General features: G+C 37.3%; 1 protein-coding gene across 1 annotated transcript in view; it reads right to left on the bottom strand.

Annotated features, from left to right (window-relative positions):
* Window positions 1–5,425: 5,425 nt before the first annotated feature.
* The window catches only part of SACK1B (scaffolding CK1 anchoring protein B), a 36,226-nt gene continuing 18,022 nt past the window's right edge, over window positions 5,426–23,629 (bottom strand). The window contains exons 3-5 of the mRNA XM_026695190.2: window positions 15,309–15,473; window positions 10,869–10,993; window positions 5,426–8,173 (exon numbers count right to left, since the gene is read on the bottom strand). Coding sequence (XP_026550975.2) covers window positions 5,767–8,173; window positions 10,869–10,993; window positions 15,309–15,473 — 2,697 coding nt within the window. The 3' untranslated portion in view covers window positions 5,426–5,766. The remainder of the gene's footprint in view (window positions 8,174–10,868; window positions 10,994–15,308; window positions 15,474–23,629) is intronic.

Genomic DNA, 23,629 nt, shown 5'->3' on the forward strand with positions numbered 1-23,629 from the left:
TTTGATGACTCAGCAGGGAGTTTCCTTATAGTCATGTCAATAAACAGGTTTGCTACTGTCTTGGATGGGTGAGGCATTACAAAAGATTTTTCTTGGCTAGGAACAGGGTGGAGAACTTGTAGTTGCAAGGAAAGCAGTTTTCTGTATTTCTCTTGTTTGGTGTGATAGAGACTTGCTGGCATGTTTTGCAAAAAATAGCTTATACTTTTGAAGGGCAAGCATTGAATTAGATCTCTTGAAGAGCATTTTTTTTAAAACAGTGCCTGTTTCACTGTTGGTCATACAAATTGAGAACGCAAACGGATGTTATTTGTAAGTCTGTGACTGTCCTCTATTTACCAGAAAACCATCTCTATTTATTCCAGACTACCATAAAAACGGCGGGAGGTGGGAAGAGGAACTGAAACTCTGGACAATGATTATCTTCCTTGTATTGGATTACCAACCCAATGCATGTCTCCTATTTGAGTGTCCCTATAGGCATGTTTGCATATATAGTTTCTAGAAGCCATATTCTAAAGAAGATCATGAAGAGGAAGTAATATTTCCTCCTTTGGATTGAAATTAGATACCATTAAAATAAGTTGTTCATTTATAAACTTGACCCCTCCTGTACATAGAAACTATTCTCTTACACGCCAGCTAACACTCTACACATGCTATAGAAAGGTACATGCCATTGCACACACATAACTGTACTTCCTTTGCTTCTTCTGAAAATAACTGATATGGAAATCTGCAGCCATAAAAAAACCCTTGCCCTGATTCCTCTGCCTTTCTCTGGGGGAAAATTTATGAATTTCTGATACAGTCTGTTCAGTTGCTGCTCACTATGCAGAACATAGTGTAGAACTGCCTTAACACTAAACCTATGGATTGCATCCATATTGCTTTATATGGGAAACCCATTCATTTAGTGTGGCATATCCATCGGAGTTGGGTGGCCAATATTTTTTAAATAAATAAATGTAGACATTCTTATTGCCTTGTGGGTTTATGTGATTTGCTATAAGTTTTTTTGAAATGGGCATTTGACATTGTTATTAATTTTATTTGTCAAATGCTTACAATATGATAGAAATAAGAATAAACATAAATTTAAATACAAGAAATAGGAACTAACAATTGGGGACAATAGGACAGGGATGATAGGCACGATTGTGCACTTATGCACACCCCTTACAGACCTCTTAGGAATGGGGTGAGATCAATAGGGGTTAGTTTGAGGGTAAAGGAGTGGGGGTTTGAGCAGGTGACAACAGAATCAGTCAGTGAGCTCCAGACATTGACCACTCTGTTGCTGAAATTGTACTTCTTGCAATCAAGTTTGGAGTGGTTTCCATTAAGTTTATATCTGTTGTGTGCTCTTCTGTTGTTGTGGTTAAAGCTGAAATATTCATTAACTGGTAAGACATTGTAAAATGCGCTTAAATCCAATCTTAGCTGGCGTAGTTCAAGGTTGTCTAAGCCTAGAATCTCAAGTCTGGTGGTATAGGGTATTCTGTTGCGAACAGAGGAGTGTAGTACTCTTCTGGTAAAATACTTCTGGACTCGCTTAATTGTATTCATGTCTGATATACAGTACAGATTCCAGACAGCAGAGCTCCTATTCAAGTACTAGTCTAGCAAAGGATTTGTATGCCCCAGTTTGCAAATTAGTATTACCAGAGAAGCTTCATAAGATTAAATTTACAACTCTTAAAGCCTTTTTGACAATGTTGTTGCAATTGCAGTGACATCAGAAGCATTTCAGAAAAACAAAACATTCTGCTGTTCCTTTTACGTACTATGTATGTTTCAAGTAGGTATTTAGGTGAATCCCACAGAAGATAAAACAAGTGCTCTTTGGTGCAATTCCTACAAAATTCTACACAGGCAAAATTCTACAGTGTCAAGCAGGATCAGGCATTATTCCACTGATGCCGATAGAGGTATTCTTTCAATGGAATAAGCAATGCCCTGGGCATTCCTCTCCCCTCCTTTAGAAGGAAAGGTTTTAGTGTCATTTTGAGATTGTTACGAAGTTAGACCAAGGCAAATAATAGCCCTGTAAGTGTGAAAAAGTCATAAGTCACTGTTTTCAGTGCCATTACAACTTACAATGTCATTAAACAAACTATTGTTAAGTTGAGGACTGCCTGTAGAGATTTCTGGGAAGAGAGATGTCAAGAACATAGAACATTCATGCATGTATCCATTTTTCTTAAAAGCATTTCTGGCTTGGAGGTTGAATTTAAAGCCTGGCTCTCTTAAGAAGCTGACATTTGGTCTTATCCTCTACATCATGGTTTCTGGAGCTAGCAGGCATACTCCTAACTGTTCCTGAGCCTATGAATCAGGAAAGGTGCTGAATCAGATGAAAAAGAACTGGTTTTATTAACCTTTTATTTTCACCTTGGGAGTTCTGACAATGGAATAAAAAATCCAGCTGTGTGTGCATGCAGTTGAGTTATGCTTGCAAATACGCATGGCTTGGTGTTTCTTAGGCAGCAATAACTATTGTAAGAGTGGTCTAGTTTCTGAATATCAAACATCTGTGGAAACCAGCAAGTGCAAATGCTGTAAGGCATAAACAACTGGCTAACTATGCAACCAACCATAATAATAGCAGCATTATTAATCATTGGGGGGATGGGGGGATATGATTCCAAATCATTGTGATGTATCAAACCAATTCATTCACAACTTTATTCTCTCCTTAATACAACAGTATAATTGGGGGGGATAATTTATGTAACCAAATCCTAGTACTCTAACTTATTCATCTTTTTTTTAATTACGATATATTAATACCTCCAGCCTTCTAGAAAACTAACAGATTCCAGGTACTTACAGAACTTAGTGTAAGCATACAATAGAAAAATCAGTATTACTTGAAATTAAGTAATTACTTAAAATAATAAAATCCAAATGTTGATTTCCAAATATTGAAAATGGTGAACTAAAGTTGCTCAGTATGGTGACACTGGCTATAATCACCAAAGGTCCTGATTTCACTTGCTACCAGGAAGCCAGGAGGACGGGACGCATCCTTGCTTCAGGACAAGCTATTCCAAAGGTGAGGAGCTGCTAGAGAGTGCTGACATTCAGGCCTCCGTAACTCATGGTAGGTGAAAAGGAAGCCCAAAAAGTATTGGGAAAAAGGTGATCTCCAAGATATTGTGAAGTTTTTTTTTAAATGGCTGAAACCAGTACCTTGAAGTGCACCATTGGGAAACCTAAGCAGATTCTACAGGTTCTACTGTATTCTGGACCAGCTGAAATTTCCATGTGGTCTGTGATCCCATGCAGAGCAAGTTAAAAGAGCCAGTTTGATTTAGTGGTTAAGGAATCAGTCTAGAAAGCAGATTGTGACATCCAACTCCAGCCTTAACCATGAAAGTTGGCTAGCTGTCTTTGAGCCAGTCCCTCTCTCAGCCTAACTCACCTCACAGGGTGGTTGTGAGGAAAATAGGAGGAAGAAATAGTTATTAGATGTGCTTGTTGCCTTATTATTATAGCATATATTTTATTATAAATAAAAATAATGGAGGATATAAATAAAATCAATATTTTTTTATGTAGATGTTAATCAGGATAGCATGGAGGCCTGAGCTATTGGGCACTGCATAATAAAGTGCCCTCTCAACCATTATCTTGACCTGATCATTCAGGTAGGAGCAAAACCAGTGTAAGGATGTTCCCCAACTCCTAACTCTTGCAGGGAAGTATTATGATCAAAAAGCTGCCAAAAGATCTAGGATAAGGAGCGTTGCACCCATGCATCTTCCTCTTCCCATCACAAAACAGCTGTAATTTGATTTCTGTTTTTTGAATTCATTTGTTTAAAGAAGGTAATGAAGCATTTTCACTTCCATTTCTCGGGATTTCATTTGTGATTCTTTAGCAGCTTTACTGCATGCCCACTAAAATGATACATTGTAATGGTATCCCAAATAATGCAATCTGGTTTTTTTTGTTTGTTTGTTTTAGAAACAGAAAAGTCTCTTCTGGCATTTGAATCATTATACAATGAAAAGGAAAACAATTTTTAAATTAGCATAAAATATAGTAGGGCAGTTTTGAATATAATGCACTTGTGTGGGACACTGGTCTATAAGATTAACAAGGGAATGGCTGGCAGCAAAACATTTATTAAGAAAAATGTGGCTTTTTATCAGGAACTTATATGATGGTTTTTCTCTCATGTGCTTTAGAACTTCAAAGGAACTGTATCAATACTGACATAGTATTGGATTAAAATACTTCAATTACAAAATATTTTAATGTTAATGTTTAAGCTCTGAGGTATTGGAAGACCCCGTATTTAATGTCTCAATGCAAAAGTGCAACAGGTCATTTTAGAAATTAAAGGGGTTTTTTTGTGTTTCAACTAACTCATCAGAGGACCTTTGCAATAAATCATCCATCTGCAAAGATTGCAGATCTACAAATGTAAGATTTACTCAGATTCTGAACTTGACATTCACAATCATGGACACAGACACATATAAAAACCTCAGGGGAGTTGAGATTTTTATGGTAAAAACAACCCCTTGCCTGCTTATGTTGCCAAAGCATCCAGCATCCTGGCTTGCCTTATATCCCTAGAAGACTCACATGCTTTAAATTAAGATCCATTTTCTAAAACACAGTATTTTTTGCAAGACCCAGTAATCATAAAATGGTGTCATTATAGAAGCAGAAAAAACTCTATGCTTGTGAGACTTTCTAAAAGCAGGACTTTTCAAGAATCTGATAGCAGCAACAGCATGACTAGTTCATTCAGAAGACAGAGATCTTGGGTCACCCATTACAAGTGGCATGTGTGTCTTATGACTGTGGGGTTGTAGAAGATAAAAAACGTAAATACTGAAAAGGCAATGAGAATAATTAAATATTTTGCACCATATTCAGATTTAATAAAACAATTGTCTAGGCCTAAGAATTTTGTTTGGAAATGAGTTGGAAGCTACCTCCTCTTTGCATATAGATTTCTTCCCTAACTTCCTATTTTCCCTAACACTACTTAGGTGATCTGTAAAATGACAAATTGTGCTGAACTTGCTTGAAACTTGCAAGCCATGTTATAAGACATTAGAAGTTATTAGTTCCCAAAATGGCAAGTATGGTTAGAGAAAATCAGGAAAGAGGAAATATACATGCAAGAAGAGATAAAATGGCAAGCCCGTGACAATTTCCTGAGCACCCAACCCAGCAGTATTTACATAAAATATTAAGGCATATTTTTAACAATTTGTGGGAAAGGTGACTTGACTCATACATAAAACTAACCCATTAATTGGCGAGTTTGCACATGATGTACATGTGGTTGCTAATGAAAATTGGAGCTAAATAGAGAATAATTCTGTACTTCCAGTAAAAAAATATTATGTACAATGTTACATATTTCCCTAGACAAGGAAAAGCTAAAAAAGCAGGTAGACTGTGTGATGAGGATTTATTATGAAAAAGGGAGAAATAATGTTGAAATCTTTTTGTGACTGTTCAAATGTTTTCTTTGGCTTGTGTCATATTTTTATTATTATTTTTAAAATATGAAGCATCAAAGTGAATTTGAGCAAACCTCAAATTTAATGTACAAATACATAAAAATCCAATTCCAAAACTTCCATCCAGCCAATGTTTTGGAATGATTATTATACACATATACAGCAGTGTTCTGCAATAACTATACCATTAAGCTTTATGAAAGCTGCCCATCAATCTAATTTGTTAGATATTTACAACACTGAAAGGTTTTTAAAAGACCCCCCTACCCAGGTTTCACTTGTTTTTATACAAAAAATTCCCAAACTTTTGCATAATTCCTCGAAATTTGTTTTCGTTTGGATGTAGTGGGTGGTATAAACCAGGATTGTAAGTAAGCACCTGATTGCTCCTTACATAATTATTATGGGTGGTCTTGCTATTTCCCTCTGGCAAATGACCGCTGACTTTGGTTGTGTTGCTCATTGGATGAGCTGAGTTTTCTATTTTGCAGAATGGTTCAAAGCGACTGTAAACCCGCCTTTCAGTGAAGCGAGGACTTATTAACTCCTCGTGAGGCTTTGGGCTGGGCAGATGAGAGCTTGGGCCACCCATCCTTTGCGGGGGGATTGCTTGAGGAGCAGGCTGCGCTACTCGCTCACGGTTTGCGTTGGCATGCAACTCTCTGAGATCTTGGTACTGAATTTGTTCTGTGTTAAATCTGGGGGCGGATGGGTTGCCAGGAGGTACTTCTAGCAGCATGCTTTCCAAGGGTTTCGCGGTAGGACCTCTTTTAGCATTTTCATCGGATGGAGCTTTTGGAGGTCTGGGGGACTTGGGGGCCTTGGGAGACTTGGGAGGCTTAGGAGATTTGGGTGATTTAGGCTTGATGGCAATATCTTCTTTACTCTTATGTAGGCTCCCTTGTGAATTTGAGGAGGAGGTTCTTTTCCTTCTTGGAGAACAATCTGTCTTCGTTTCAGAGGTTTTGGGTTTTTGATTTTCGTCAGATTCTGATGTCAAAGTGTCAGAACTGCTACACATTCTATAAAAAGCAGGAGTTTTGTTTTTGGACAAAGTTTCTTTCTTTTCTGGTGTAAGATTCAACAAAGACCTGAGTTTCTGTGAACCCTTTTTCAAGAAATTTGGGGAATTCTTGTTTTCTTTCTTTGACGAGGCATCTTTATTAGGCTCTTCTTTGCTAGATTCAGCTAACCCAGCTACAGAAACAGCCTTGGAAGTAGGTGACTCTTTTGGTTCGACTTCATGGTTTTTATCCTCATCTGACACATGATTTGCCACACTGTGCATGCTTTTCGAGTTTTTACAGCTATCTTCTAGAGGTGGCTTTGGATGCTTAAATCTATTCCTATTCAATGTACTGTAGATATAACTGGATGCCTCTTTGCTGTCACCATGATCCATAATAGAATTTGAATGATCAAAAATAGGAAAACTTCGCCGTTTCAATATATTTTCATTTTGATGGTTTTTTCGAAATTCTCCTGGCTTGCTTCTGTTTAGAGATGAATACATATAAGGAGGTTTCTCCTTAGCAACAGGTAGTGCTACACTTGGTTTTATATCTTCTGAAATCTGCAAGGTATGATTTTTTACTATACCAGGCTCCAGTGGGACGTTAGGGCTTGGTTCAGCCTTAGTGCCACCAGTTTCATCTTTCTGTTTAAGGATATGATTGGGGGTCGCTTTAGGTGTTTCGCTACCCTCTGAACCAATTATGGTTGAATTGGAAGAACTTGTACAGCTGTTTACTTCTTTCTGTTCTGGCAATGTGGGCTTGAAAACAAACGAGGAGCGAAGCCGCGAATGGGCATAAAGGGCATGGGCTTTGATATTATCTGCTGCATCATAACTCTCAGCCCTATCTCCTAACCCTGAACCATTTGAATCCGCCGGGAAATCTGACTGATCATTTAAATATGATTCAATGCGCCAGTTACGTAGAAAAGATTTTGTGGTGCGCTCAAGAGTTGGCATTCTCTGCTGAAGAAAACGGATATGGTTGTCAGTGCCGTTGAAAGATCTTCGTACAGCTGAGTTCCTGTCTGCAATATTGAGCTTTGGCGGTGGAAATCGGTCAGCTAAGCTCTGTTGAGGCACCTTGTGATTGGTATGGCTCCCGTGCAATGAAGATACAATACTGAGACTATCGGAGGGTACTTTCCAAAGATTTGATGGATTATTTGCACGATTAGTTGTTCTACTGAGCATCAAATAAGGAGTCCTTTCTGGCTTCTCCCCTGCATAACTGTGCCTTTTCCAATGTTCATTTACTTCATTGGGCTGGTATTGCTGTATTCTATTCTGCATATGGAAACCTGGAGCAAATTGGGGTTTGTGAAGTAGATGATTTCTAGGATTGAACTGGTCATTTTCATTTATTCCATACCTAGCAGTACCTCGTGTCTTCAGAATGGTGGGATCTAAATGATGAATTTTGTCTTGCCACCCGGAAAGGTTACGCTGACTAGAAATGGAAGCTAAGGAAGAACGTGAGTGCTGGTAGGCTTCATTTTCCCAGAGTGCTCGGCAGCTATTGATTCTAACTAATTCTGGAGCAAATGAACTGGGAACAGAAGAACGGGCATATAGTGTCCTAAATTCTTCATCAAATGATTCAACAAGCTGTCCTGTGATTATCTGGACCATACTGAGATTGGCTTTTTCAAACGACCACATAAAGCTGGAAGTTAAAAAGAAGAAGATAATTAACCATTTAAATCAGGAATAGATAAAATGTGATATATCTGTGACAGGGTTTTGTTTTGTAACTACTACATTCAGAGGTTAAAATCTCCAAAGGAAAGTTATGAAAGAACCCAAAACAGCAATCTGAAAATCTCCCCAAGAAAAAGATATTCCGGATAAAACAAGAGGCTAAAATATAGTTAAGATGTTAATATGAAAAAATAATGTTGATAAAAACTTGGAATGTACAATGGATATAATGGTTATTCAGAGATAACATATTTCACATACTCTAAAGAACTATAAAGAGTTCATGGGATAGATATTTATAGTTATCATCAAAACCTCAATTATATTTCCCAAAAGGAAGCTATTATTTGTTAAACATTGGCATTTTGTTAGAGTACATCTAGCCAAATATGGGGAAAAAACTTGAAGAAATCTTGTTCACTTCTCTTCTCTGCAACAACATGGGGAGGTCATAAAAGTCAAGATGAGAGTCATGACAGAGAAACTGAAGCCGTATCACTTTGTACACGTGTGCCCCATAAATACAGGAAGGATAAGGTTAAGATCACATCTCTGTTACGGCTATATTGACTTTTAAATTCCCCCACAGATGCTCTGTGTCTCTGCCATGTAGAAATGTTTCAAAAACAGCAGCAAATTAAGAATGACAGATCTGAAAAATAATGCAATGTATTAGCTTTGTTTGCTTGCCTGTTTGATTTGCATGGCTCATCTCTACACAGACACTCGGGGTGATTAACAACATATGAAAATACATGAAGATTATACAAGCTAAAATATATCTAATGACTAATAAGGTAAAAAACAAAACACAATCTATAACAAATCAAACAACAACTTCACAACCCTCATACTCAGGAATATATCCAGATCTTCAATGCTTTTGAAAAGGCAAGCAGTGTTGGTACCAATCTAAACTTGGGGGTATTGATATAATGCATAATTATATAACATTGACATAAACTTAATATTTTAATTGTTCGTATTTTCACAAAGTATTATCAAAAGATCCTTGTATGGCAGTACAAAGGTAACAAATTCCTTTGAGCTGCATTATAGATGGAATAAGTGTGTCTTTGGCCTTGAGCGAAGACATGGCAAAGGATATAAAAGCACTCTTAAAATACCTGGAACAATATTACATAGACAGTTCCGTTTCAGAATGTGGGACATGGAACAATGGAATTCAATAACAGAAAGGTCTGGGTTTTTGTTTTTTACTGTTTTTCTTTTATCTTTTTTATTCCTTTTTCTCATTAGACTAGGATCCTGAGGGGGAAGGCACAGTTTTTATTTTGATTAATCTGTGCAATCTCCTGGGAATCACTCTAAAGACTGGACTATAAGTGAAAACACACACTCCCACCCTGGCTGGCTGACTTTGGGCCTTTCCTCTCTCTCTCTAGGAATAAGACAATGGCAAACCTCCTCTGAAAATGTTGCTAAAATAACTGCAGGAACATGTCCAAGCAGTTGCCAGAGGTCAAAGACAACTCAAAGGTACCATCTCTAGTTTGCTCCTTATGTATATGAACTTCCTTCTTCCAAATAGCTCCAGATGACAAGTATAGGATTAAACAAACAAGATGCAGTCATCCAATGCTGAGCAACCGTTAAAAAAAATAGATAATGCACTCGATCAGTTCTGCCACTGGAGAGTAGAATATCCCAGGACAGCCACTCTGAACTTTCTAAACAATGCCTGTTAATTAGATTCACATGTATTAATTTTCATCATTTACTATCTATGAATTATCACCTATTAAACAGAGATATTACGTTGGCGAAAAGACTACTTGCCCTAAAATATACACTAAACTTCATAACTGTATAAAAAATTGAAATACGGTTCGAAATCATGTCAGATTCCAGTGTTTTTAATTCTTCCGTCTCTCTCCCCACTGCCCTGCCTCTTAAAGACAGAATGGGGATATGTGATGGATGTTATGGATGAAACTACTGGATTGGGGTGAGAGGGTTAAAAAAGGTAGGGTCTGCATTACGACACTGCAATGCTAATTTCATCAACCTGATCTCCAATAAAGAGAATATTTGTAGCTCAGGGTTGAACTGTGGAGTCCTTGGTGCTTTCTGAGCTTGGTTGTTTTCTTGCATTTCATTACTCAACTAGGTAAAATCATCAGTGCTAGAAGGTTGTGGAACACTCCTACCAACACTGACAGGGCAAGCCATCTGTATATGAACAGAGGGCAACCTCCATTCCCTTATAGCGCTGATGGTACTTGTTGGGTAATGAAACATCTGCAAGAAAACAACCCAGCTCAGAGAGCACCAAGGATCTCACAATCTGACTTCCTTCCCCTCAAGAAAAGCCAATGGTTCACTCATTATAGCTTTAAGCTTTGAAATCTACTTCCTAAATAAATCCTGCCCTTGTCCTCAACATGCTACATTAGGGGTCTTCAAACTTGACAGCTTTAAGACTTGTGGACTTCAATTCCCAGAATTCCTCATGTTAGCTCAGGAATTCTGGAAGTTGAAGTCCACAAGTCTTAAACTTGCTAAGTTTGAAGACCCTTGTGCTGCACTATAGTTTGGGTAACTTTTAACTGCAGAAGTTGTATTATTCTCAAACAGAATAGCAGAAAGAAATATAATATTTTCATTTATACTGAAAGCAAATAACTATGAATTCTTACCTATAAGTACCATACATAACTTTCTTACAGTCAACAAGAAGAAACTTTTGCTCCATTTTTCCATGAAATTTTGCTCCTGACTTGGAGAAATAATCTTGTCCTTTTACAGTACGTACTCTCATGTTCTGCAAAAGAAGGTAAAACATAACATAAAAAACTAGAATGTTGTATTACTGAAGCTGCACCCCAATGCAAAGTGTATTTACTTAGAAGTAACTCCCTAGAGGCTTAATACTAAGCAGGTTTGCATAACATTGCATTTTAAGAGTACATTATACACCACACACTTAGATATGTATTGTCTTTCCCTGAATCATCTTTAAATGAGTTCCATAAAACGTATCATCTAGTGAGCGAATTTAGGAATACAGATTCTTTTAAGATCTTATTACATGCATAAATTATTTTAGTATTCATTTAGCCAGCGGTATGTGCATGTAGAAAGTGGCTTCCATATATTGTCTTTCAGACATATGAGACATCTAGCAGCCACGGCATTACACAGTAATGCTGTTGGCATAGATCAACTGTGATTCCTTCTAACCCTAACTTTTTATTTAATTTTCCATCTTTGAAGAATGATGCTCGTTCTATAAAGATGTATATAAAGATACAAATGATCTCCATTCCAAGGCCATCCATAGGTCAACCATAAGTACGATGCCCTCTCCGTATTATAATCCAGCTTGAAACCTGACTGAAAAAATCTAAATACCATAAGAAGTTCCTGATCATAAGACACACCTAGGTTTAGAGGAGGAAAACAAGAAAAAAAATCTGCCTCTGCCACCCTTGCAGCCAACAGCAAACAGCCTGGTCAGCTTCAGCACGTTAATGCAGCCCCAGCACGTGGCTCATCAGGATCCACTCTGTTGCGACCACCACTGGCCAACTGAGTGATGGCTGGATCCCGGTCTCCCATAGCCCTGCTGATCAGCGGGCTGGACAACTGGAAAAGCTGCCTTTGCTGCCTCCTCCATGTCTGTTGCCTCCTTCAGGAAATGCTGGAGCCTTCGCTGCCAAGCAGCTGATCAGAGGTTGGATCAACCCCCGGAATACAGCCAATCAGCTGTTCCAGGCGGCAGGGATTGCTGCTGCCATTTGCCACTGCTGCCTGTTGCTGCCACTTCACCAACCCCCTCCCCACAGGTATGGCAAACCCCCAGAGAGGGTTTGACACTGTAAAAGGACCCCACTGCCGCGGCTCAGTCTGTAATGCAATATTTGCTCTATAAGACACATAGACATTTCCACCCACTTTGAGGGAAAACAAAGTGCATTTTATGGAGTGAAAAATACAGTAATCTGTCTCCTTCAGGGTCCTCCAGGGTCCTGACCTGCATAGCCTTCAGGCATGGGGGCAAGACTTATATAGCATCACTTGGGTAGCCCAGGACCAAGATGCATAATTTGGTTTCATGTTGATACTTGAACCCAAACTAACAGATGACCTCATGTAGTGGTTTCATGTAAATGTGAAACACAAAATAAGAGCATCGAGCCTTGTAGTACTCCATAATTGAGGAGATGTTAGTTCAACCTCACTTAGACCCTACCACATGCATCTACCTACATGCATGTCATCTTCTGGGAGGCCTAGTCAACCTAGAGGAACCTAGAACACAGATGGCAGAACTCCGAGATGCCAAGTTCTCTCTCCCAAGAACTGACAGTCTGGATCTCTTCCCAGCTAACCAAGCAAGTTCATATCTCAGGCAACTCCATGGGATCTGAACAGTCAGAAACCAACTCTGAGTCACTTTATCTAACAGTTTAATTCTCATAGTGACATTGCAAAGATTGCCTTGGCTCTCCTTTACCTAAGAGGGATCAAGTCACTTTAAAGAAGGCTACCACTCAATGATCTGCAAGTGCAGTAAGAATGGAAATATAAGTACATGCTGCTGCTTTTATTGCCACAAAGTACTCCTTAATAAAGACTCCTATGTGTGTTTGGTTGAATTTACTTTTTGTTTTCCTCCAGGAACACTTTGTGCTATTTTATCTCTAGGACTTCTTTCAAAAACCACAGAGCCCTGTAGAATCCACACAAGCCCAGTATCTGTACAGAAGCATTCAATCCAAGGCTGCCATCACCTGTTCTTTCCTAGCAGGAATCAGTCAAGTCATGAAGTAGAGCCTCAGGACCAACTCCAAGTTCTCTCTAAAACTGATCTGGGTCCACCAAGTGCCTAGGGTGGACTGACTTAATAACCCTTGAACAGCCACAGAGGACTCCAAGGAAACTGTCTCCCATCAAAATTTGGATTGCATTCTGGAAACTCAGAAATCAAACATGCCGATCTCAGTTGCAGCCTCCATTAAGATCTAGCATCACAGATTCAATGGCCAACACATGGTTGTTTGTCCTCTGGATATCCTAGAATGCAATGGCTGTAGAATGGCATCACCAATGGATGTTTTTGTTTACCATTCCATAAAAATATTGGTTTCTGCCACTCCTTCCCCATATATGATGATAAAGCCACCACAATGGTACCCCATAGAAAAGACATTTTATTACTGTTCCTATTTCTCTACTAATTCTGACCCACTAAGGCAGTGTGGTGTAATCCTTTGACTATTGGACAATTCACACATATGAAGCTAGCATATATATTCCAGCTACAACTATTTTGTGAAGGTTTTCAGACATCGTTGGTCCTTTTAGTGCATTTTTGGTATTGGTTATAATTTATTTTAATAGTTCTTAAGCTCTTTTGTGATACCTTGAATAAAAATAGCCATAATAGTATAAAAATGATCCACAACAAAGGCAACAAAAGCCAAACAACAAAACTAATTGTATGTTTTGTGGGAGAAATGTATTTTTGACCCTTCCAAATGGCAGTTCAGAAAAAAACAAACCTACACCTTCTCAGGAAGTTGATTTCATAACTTTCTGGGCATTTCATTAAAGATTTCCATCAGCCAGTGAAAACTCTACTTTGCATAGCAAAGCAAGAAAACTGACTTGCAATAGTGTATAAACAATGGAAGAGCTCATAGTAGAAGAAGAATTTAAATCTCAGTATATGGACTTTAAAAAAATCCATAATCTGACAGGTTTGTTCAGCTATCACTCTCACATGTGTGACTACCTGTCCACAGAAGGAATACTCCAAAGTAGAAAATAAATTATTTTCTGTATTCACTTTTAATCATCTTCTCACCATACTTTGGGAAAATAACAATTGAGACCACTACACATTCAATATGTAACATGAACTGGAATATTTCCTTTTGGAATGTTTTGTAGATTCTGCTATTAAATAATTTAATTACATAATGCAAGATGTGTGTTATCAACTTTAGGTTGCATAAAATAAGCTGTAACTGAAAGTGCAAAATATTAACATTGGTACCCTATAGAATCTCACTGACATCAATAAAATTTATTTTTGAAATGCAAATATAGTTATTACTACAGTAATAATAGCAGCATTATTATTCACAGTATTACTCTTCCTTTCTAGTGGTACATAGGATCAGACTGTAATCTTGTCGCTGGGAAAATGCTAGAAATTAATAACAGCACACAATTTCCAGTAGCAATCATCTCAACAATATAATCCATAATGTAATAAAACATCTCATGTATGAAACTTCATTATCTTTGCATGAAGCATTCATTATTAAGCAACTAGTGCACAGTTAAAGCTAGCATGTTATTACTTGCCTAAATATTTGAATTGTCAGATTCATCAGCTTAATTGGAAAGCATTTTGTAAAGGAACTGTTTAAGCGTTTTTTTTTTTTTTTAAGAAAGAAAATCATATTGAATCATCTTCTCCAGAAGTCTTAGTCCCATGGTAGCTGTTAATAAGCCTTGTTCCCATTATGTCCCCCTCTCCTTCTTCTGGTTACATGGCTTAGGTTTTTCATTGTTTTCTAGTACATAATTTGTACTATATCAAAGTGGGCAAAAAAAGACTTGCAATTGTTTCAGTAAGCAAACTTTCATTCAAAATTTTAGGCTGTCCAATGCTTCAGATTCAATCTTGCATGAGTGTGCAGGAATGAAACATAGCACCTATCCACAAGTATGTGGTATCGAAAGATGCCATGTTTTACAGTATTGCAGAAAGGTGCTACGCACGTACTGCCACATGCACTAAGGCATTCTTTGCAGACTGAAAACAGTTCACAGTCTACCAAACAGTACATTAAAGCACATTGTTTAGCTGAAAATAAGTGAGGAAATTGGACTGAGAGCGGAAGAAAGAAAAGATGGGAGAAGAAAATGTTTACTGGTTTAGAAACAAAACAAATGAAACTACTTCATTAGTGTTTTGAGCTGGAGTTTGTAATTACAGTATAAACATGAAATATGCATCTTTAACATTCTAGTAAACTGTACATTATAAAGCAAGATAAAGTAAATTTTTCATTCATTTGTTTGAATTCCCAATATATTAAATATTGCACTTCTAGACTTACCCTGAGTCTTTGGACTTGGCAACCTTGTTTCTCTGTCATCTTAAGAAAATGGCTGAAGTTTGATTCGTCTAGCAGAAGATAGACTGAAATTCCTCTGGTGGATGCTTCTACAATTTCTTTGAAAATATCCACATCTGTAAATATATCCATAACTATAGCAATAACCTAGATGAGGGAAGAAAGAGAAAATTGTACCATTTTACATGTTAACCATAACTAATGGTAAAAAATATTAGTTTCTTTTAACACACCATTCTGATTCTGCACACAGGGTGATTCTATTGATAACGCACAAAGGATGATACTATTTATTAATATGAGGCCACACATACACACCCCTACCTGTAAATAATCAAAAGGTCCAAAAGCATAAACATAATTTAAACTTGACAGTGGATAAAACAGTTAATCAAGTAAAATGATAACAGACTTAAACTTGAGTTCATTGATTTGTTACTAAAAGCCTTGATTTATGGTTAAAATCTGGCAGTTGCCACTGTAATCTTAAGCTTTTCATCTGCAAGAACATTTTTACATACCCAAAAGTATCCTTTCCTAGTTTAGATTTTTAAATAAGGCAGACAACATTCTGCTGAAGAATCTTATAAAATTCACAATACAACAAAATATGACCCACTGTTTCAGGATCAGTACCATTACTGGGATAAAATCTTTGAGAAGTGGAAAGTTTTTGATATCTACTACATAGCATATTTGATAGACACATTTAACCTGGTTTTGAAAAAGCTATTCTGTATTTACTTAATTGTAAGCTATTCAAATATTTAGAGAGTTGAAAAATGTATCTATAATTAATTCCAAATGTTGCAGGTGAACACAATACTTTGGCTTAGTCCATTAATTCCTGTACTGAATTATCCCATAGTCTTGTCTGATACTATGAATTGCTGATGACATACCCCTAGAGAATAAATAATAAGGAACAATGCCAATCTGACTAATAGTTTTAGTCACCTGTTTAAATCATAAACCTACAAAGGATTCATGCAGGATTTCCTGAAGCAATCCTTCCTTGTTCTTAGAAACATATTACTTGTAATCAAAACTTAACAGTGCTAAACCAAACTTTTATTATCAAAGGGCGCTGCCCAGGTTCCATAAGATTAACAGAATTTGGATCACAGCTTGGGTCTCTTATAAAATATCTTTAAAAATTCACCTGCAGCTCTACTATGATATTAGTAAATGTCATCCAAACCGGAACTCCATATAAAATATGAGATGCAATTCTGGCATTAAAAATGTTTATTGCTGCAGAAATTTTTTTCCTTCTTTTAAGTAAAAATACTGAAGCAAGCCCATCATAGTAGATTTTGCTTTCAAAAGTTTTGCCTTTCAATGATATTACCAAGTTAGAGCAAGGTTAAATAAAATGCTAAATAAGTAAAATTCTCTACTTTGTGTTGTTATACGATTTTGAATTTTCCAAATAAACCAAGACCTTAGTTTTATTGTAGTTAATTTGTAACATATTTTCTTAGCAATACAATAGTTCAGGGCCCAATCTGAGATAGTGTGATCTCCAGTTTATTAACAGAAAGGTTAAAAATGAAATCTTGTCTCAATCTGTTATTTCACTGAAATGTCATCTTCAAGACAACCTTTTCTGTTTTAATTAAGTTGCATTATGCTTTCTTAATATAGTACCCTGAAGCCTATCAAGAATCAAACCAAAGTTTGGTTCTGTTAACAAATCAAACCATCTGAGGTTTAGAGCAGTTAAAACACATATAAATAAACTATGACTCACTAATTTTAAAAGTGCAAATATAAAATATCTAATTCATGAAAGGTGAAACTGAAATAAATGAGTTTTTAAAACCTGCTTAAATATCTGCCACAACCAACTTTAAATGAACCATAATAGATTGGCCTATTATTAAATAATCACTTTCTTCTTTACGCAGAATGACCGTGAGATGATTTCTGGATTCTTGCATCAAAACATCAAGTGTATTTTTTTAAGTTGCTAAGAATTAATTATTTTAAACACTTGGCTTTGTTATCATTAATTTGGTACCCAAACTGATGTTCATGTACTTGGGTTGCAATATAAGCTAGCCAGTTGACAAGGACAATATACTTAGTTATCAAGAATGTTGTAGATTCTTAAAAAACTAACATAACTCTAATTGTTCATTTCAAAGTATCAGAAGACTCTTTAGATTAAAGTAAAACAATTATCTTGATGATGTCATGCAATTCCATGGTTTTTGTTATGGGGCTGATCTGAGTAATTGAATGAAGGATTTTATGAAATCAGAACATTGCTGCAAAAGTAGCATTATTTTAAATTATGGAATTATAGAATGCTAGAATTGTGAAAATCTTCTAATTCAGCTTCACAGAAATCCTGGATCACAGTTTCCCAGACAAATAACTATCAAATCTCTTTCAACAAAAGTCTACCATTTCCTGAAGAAGTTTGTTCTACTGCAGAAAAACAATTTATATTGGTGCTTTTATTGTAGTGGGTGATTTTAATCAAGCTGATTTTAAAGCTTTGTGGTCTTTGCAACCCAGAGTGGGACATACACTGGATCTTGCTTATTCTAACATCAAGAATGCATTCAAAGCTATCCCCCACCCTCACCTGGGCTCTTCTGACCATTTCTCAGTGCTGCTTATTCCAGTATATAAGCCTTTATTACTCAGAGAGAAACCAACAGTGAAGGAGGTGAGGGTTTAGGTAGACAGAGCTATAGAAGCATTACAAGATTGTTTTGAGTGCACAGATTGGGGCATGTTTAAAGAAGTGGCAACAGATAACCGTCATATAAATGTAGAGGAGTATGCCAACACTGTGTCTGCATATATTCAAAAGTGCATTGAAGATGTCTGCGTTCTTAAAGACATTACTGTGAGGGCATATGGATGACATATGAGGTTTGCAAGACGTTAAAAACATGGAATGTGGCTTTTAATTCCTGCAATATACTGGCACTTAGAACAGCCAGAGCTAATTTGAAAAGCACCATAAAAAGAGCAAAACAAGCCCACTGTCAGAAAGTTTGGAACTGTTTTCAGGACCGACAAACACCAGGTGTATGTGGCAAGGTATCTAGGCCATTACAGTCTACAAGGTGGCTCCATTGTGTCATAAAGCCGACACAGACTTTTTAAATGAGCTGAACACATTTTTTGGAGGATTCGAAGCATTAAATAGCACCCCTGCAAGAAAAGCTGGGCCCCATCCTGACAAGCAAGTGCTTAACTTTGATGTTACTTCTGTCCAGAGGACATTGTTGAAAGTTAACATTTGGAAGGCAGCAAGCCCACAGATAATATCCCTGGGCATGTTCTTAGGGAATGCGCAGATGAGTTGCTTTGTGTTCTTACATATATTTTCAATCTTTCACTGCAGCAGGAAGTGGTCCCATCATGGTTTAAGACTGCCACTATTTTGCTAGTGCCAAAAAAGTCTACAATTATGGGTCTCAATGATTACCGTCCAGTTGCATTTACATCCATCATTATGAAATGTTTTAAGAGGCTGATAATTACAATCCAAATCACTCTACTGAGGATACTATTTCTTCTGTTCTCCATCTGAGCTTGGAGCACTTAAAGGAAAGAAATACTTATGTGTGAATGCTGTTTGTCGACTTCAGTTCAGCATTTAATACAATCATTCCTCAGCATCTAGTAGACAAACTGGGCTTTTAGGCTTTAATACTCCTTTGTGCAACTGGATTCTTGATTTTCTTACTGATAGGCCCTAGTATGTACAAGTTGGGACTCATATTGATAACATCATTTCCTTGAGCGCAGGTTCTCCTCCGGGCTGTGTCCTAAGTTTGCTGTTGCCACCAACAATATTATGAAGTATGCAGATGATACAACTGTTCTGACGTACGCTTCCCCAACAGCATGAAGCCAACTCCTTGTCCCAATAAACCCCTTTTATCTAGTTTACAGTGAATTCCTCTCCAGCAAAGTCCCCACCAACAATCTTTCAAGATATTTCACAATTACAGACCTTTATCAGGCTTGGAGAGTTGCCAGGCTGATATCTTTCAGATGCCACACTGTAGCAGACAATACTTGGCAAGAATGCAGGAACAGATCTTCACCCAAATGAACTAATTATCTCCTGCAAAACCCCACTCCCCTTTTGCTCCTCTTTTATTCCCAATGGGACTGTCTACCTGTGGCTTTACTCCCAAGTCGACCCTTGTTCCTTAGCTGTTTCCTTCTTCTGGCAGATGCGTACACTGGGAGCAGGCTCCATCTGTTCTTCTGCCTCACTGATGCCTGACTCCAAAGGCAGCTGATAACTGTCAGGCGGCCCTGGCCCCATCTCTGCCTCTGATGCAGAGCACACATCAGAGCCTTTCCCAGCCTCCAGGACTGGCCCATGTTATTCCCCAGCCTCCTCACTGTCTGAATCTGCCAGCTCTGCTGACGGGCTACAACAATAGTACTGGGCCTTATTCAGAATGACAATGAGGATGCTTAACACAAGGAAATAGAGGATTTGGTGAACTGCCATAATAAAAACAGCCTCATTTTAAACATTTGAAAAATGGAAGAGACCATTGTCCATTTCAGAAAAAGCAGGCACAGCCACACATCTCTGTGTATTAATGCTTCATCTGTGGAGGTGGTTAACAGCATCAAGTTTCTGGGTGTGCAGATAATGAGTAGGCTGATTTGGTCGCTCAGCCGTGAGACAATGGTGAAGCGGGCACAAGCAGCACCTGCATTTTCTGCATTGCATGAGAAAAGCACACCTTCCTTCCTCTGTCCTTTCCACTTTCTATAGAGGGATGATCAAGAGCATCCTATCGCATTGCATTACCACCTGGTTTGGAAGCATTACTGTTTCAGACAGGAAGGCGGTGCAGAGAGTGGTGAGGATGGCAGAAAAGATTATTGGTAGTTCACTTCCTTCTATTCAGGTCATAGCATATAAGTGATGCTTTGGAAGGGTCCACGATATTATCTGGGATGCTACATATCCTCTTCACAACCTGTTTTCCTTGTTACCATCTGGGAGGAGGCTTCGTGTTATCCAAGGCAAAACATCCATAGTCAGCCACAGTTTTGTTCTATATAGCAGCAACCTTGTGAACTCTCAAGCTTTCTCTTTCCGCTGTATATTCGAAATGGTACACACACACACACACACACACACACACACACACACACGTATATACAATTGTATGTATGCATAGCATGTGTATACGTGTGTAATGTTATGTGTATGGGTAGATATATAATTTCTTTTGAGAGCAGGCAATAGAATTTCATTTTTAATGTGTGCCAATGTGCTCATAGTATCTTATCTTACATTATAAGTTTTACCTTGATATTCACACAAAATTTGCACCCTTTTTATTTAAGCCTATTGTTTTTTTTTAACAAGTCTGCCCTATGTTTCATATGTTTCACATCCAGGTACTTGAAGAGAACAATCATATCGCCTTGCAATCTTCTCACCTTCAGTTCTCTAACTGTATCCTGCATATTTTTCCTTCCAGTGTCCCTACCATTTGGTTAAGAAACTGGAGGAGAGAAAGCAGAAAGCAATGCTTTTCTTTATTTGTAGAACTCTAATTTCTAGGTGTAGTCTGATCAACACAAAACAGACAGGAATGTTGATATACACATTACTTTTTAACTGAAACCACTCCTTATCCTGGATCCTGAGATTACAAAATTTAAGTAGATGACACAACATTGCAAATTGTAGCACAAAACATTATTGAGAATCAGTCATGCTTGCAAAAGAGGAACAAAAGTGCTGATCAGGTGCATTTTTAGGGATGAGTGAGTGAAGGGGTTGGCAAGTAATAGCTGTCCAAATATTTTAACATTACCTGGACAACCACATACTGTTCATCTCTTAACTAAGGAAACGATTATGTATATTTAAGATTCCACATTAAAGAAAATACAGTATATTGAGCAAATCATAGACAAAATGTCTGTCCCTAAACATCTGAATTAAATGGAATGATAGACCTACGGATCCTGGAAGCTGAAAAAGAACTCAAATCCAAGTGACAATTAATTACGCAATTCTAGAGGCAGACTTCCGGAGGAAGAAATAGTGGACTAAAGATATCTCCATGAAAAGCAGAGTCAGTGTCCATGATAAAAAATAAAGAGCTGGAGAGCAGAACCGTTTTTCAAAACTCTCTGGGCAAAGAGATGATGGGAGATTGCCTACAAGTGTTCTGGGCAGTTCCTCCTTATAAGGTGGGTTCAGAGTAGGGAATAGCCATCTTGCTTAGACTGTATTAAACTTACTATTTTGAAAGGGCACATTTTGCCAGTTCAGGAAGTCTCCAAACTTGGCAACTTTAAGACTTGTGGATTTTAACTCCCAGAATTCCGCAGTCAGCATATTTGGAGACTCCTGTGCATGTTTCTGTGGTGATTTTTATTTTGTATTTTCAATAGAAAAACACCGTGCCCCTTAAGGTGAGATTTGCATTCACCTCCCCATGCAAATGTTGCTCCCTTCTTCTCCATTTTGGCCATTTTAATTTTAATTTAATATTTCTATTGTTTTAATAACTTTATACTGTGTTTTTACTGAGTGAGTGCAAGCAACCCAGAGTTGCCTTTAGCAAGATGGACACCATATAAGTTAAATAAATAAATGAATGAATAAATAAATAAGAAGATACATAGGTCAGGACTTAGTATTCTGTTTTATTACTGCTGTTGTTGTTTTAATCCAGTTTCTATATGTTGGGACATACATCATTTACCTGTGATTAGATCAGATATAACTTTAATAAGTTGATTAGTAAATAAGCATTGCATGCTGATGATAATTAATGGAACCCAGAAAAGGAAATAGAACCCAGAAAGGAAAACATTTGAATAAAAAATAGACAAAAATATTTGATGGGAAATAAATCTGCTGTGTCACACAGGTTTAAATTTGAGTCAATAAAATAACTTCTTACTTCCCAAAATAGCAGGCTCCAAAAACTGTCATATATTTTATGAAGATTCTTCAAGTGTTAATTTTCTATTAGCACAAACAATTATACAATTTGTCAGAAAAAAAGGTAATGAAAATAGAATTACTGAGTTACATTTTTAAAATGTGGTAGCAGAATAATATTCTGGTGTGTAAAGTTCTACTCCGATGTATGTAAGAAGTCTTTTATTCATAAATTATAATTGAATGAATATTCTATAGTAGTGCATTTATGTAATCATCACAGAATATATATTTAAAGCTTCAAAGGATCTTTAAAAAGGAATAGTATGTATGAGGGATCTAGGAAAGATAATCAGCACAATAATCAAATAGCACATTAATCACAAAGCTTTCAAGCATACTAGGACTTCAGTTATATTCTAGCAATAGTTGTCTTTGGGAAGTTGTCTGCTTTGTATCAAGTCAGAAAGCCACCTTGGTGTTGTCATTAAAGACACCAGGCTAAAAACCAGGAGACCTTAAGTTCTAATCCTACCTTATGCATGAAGCCAGCTGGGTAACTTTGGGTCAGTCGGTTTCATTAAGCCAAGAAAATTAAGCGGCTTGTCCAGGCAGTCACCAGGAGTCAAGATTGACTTGAAGGCACATATACTCACACAAAAGATGAGTAATAAGAAAATTAAAGTGCTAGTAAGACAAACCCAAGTAATTCACAGGGATTGAATCAGTATTCACTGATCACTCAATATCAGCCATGAGTCAAACTGTTAAGCTGCAAACTTTGTGCTTTTAACTATCCTTGAGAAACAAGATAATACTTGAAATTACGCAGGAACAAAAACAGCACCTGGCTTTTCAGTATGAGGATTAACTTGCAAATGCACCATGGAACATTTGTTTGATTTTTATCATCCTATCCTATCCTATCCTGTCCTACCCCCCATTTTTTTAAACCATTCCATTGTTTTTCATTAGGAATCCCATAGTAAAACATAGTGTTTTTCAAGAGTGACTTTTGACTGTTTTTCAGTTACACCCTGTGCAGCCTCCCAATAATCATGTGATCAAAATTCAGATGCTGGGCAACTGACTCATACTTTTGACCGTTGCAATGTCTCAGAGTCATGTGATCCCCTTTTTGCAACCTTCTGACAAGCAAAGTCAATGGGGAAGCCAGATTCACATAACCAGATTACTAACTTATCAACTGTAGTGATTCACTTAACAACTGTGGCAAGAAATGTTGTAAAATGGGCTAAAACCCACTTAACAAATTCTCACTTAACATAAATTTTGGGCTCAATTGTAATCGTAAGTCGAGGACTACCTGTAATTGTAAGAAATTCCAGCATCCTGTGTTAAATGTCAAAAAATAAAGATACTTCTCCTTCAAGTA

Source organism: Pseudonaja textilis, chromosome 1 (assembly GCF_049901715.1).
Source record: "Pseudonaja textilis isolate UNSWEBS1 chromosome 1, rPseTex1.2, whole genome shotgun sequence".
Lineage (NCBI taxonomy): Eukaryota > Metazoa > Chordata > Lepidosauria > Squamata > Elapidae > Pseudonaja > Pseudonaja textilis.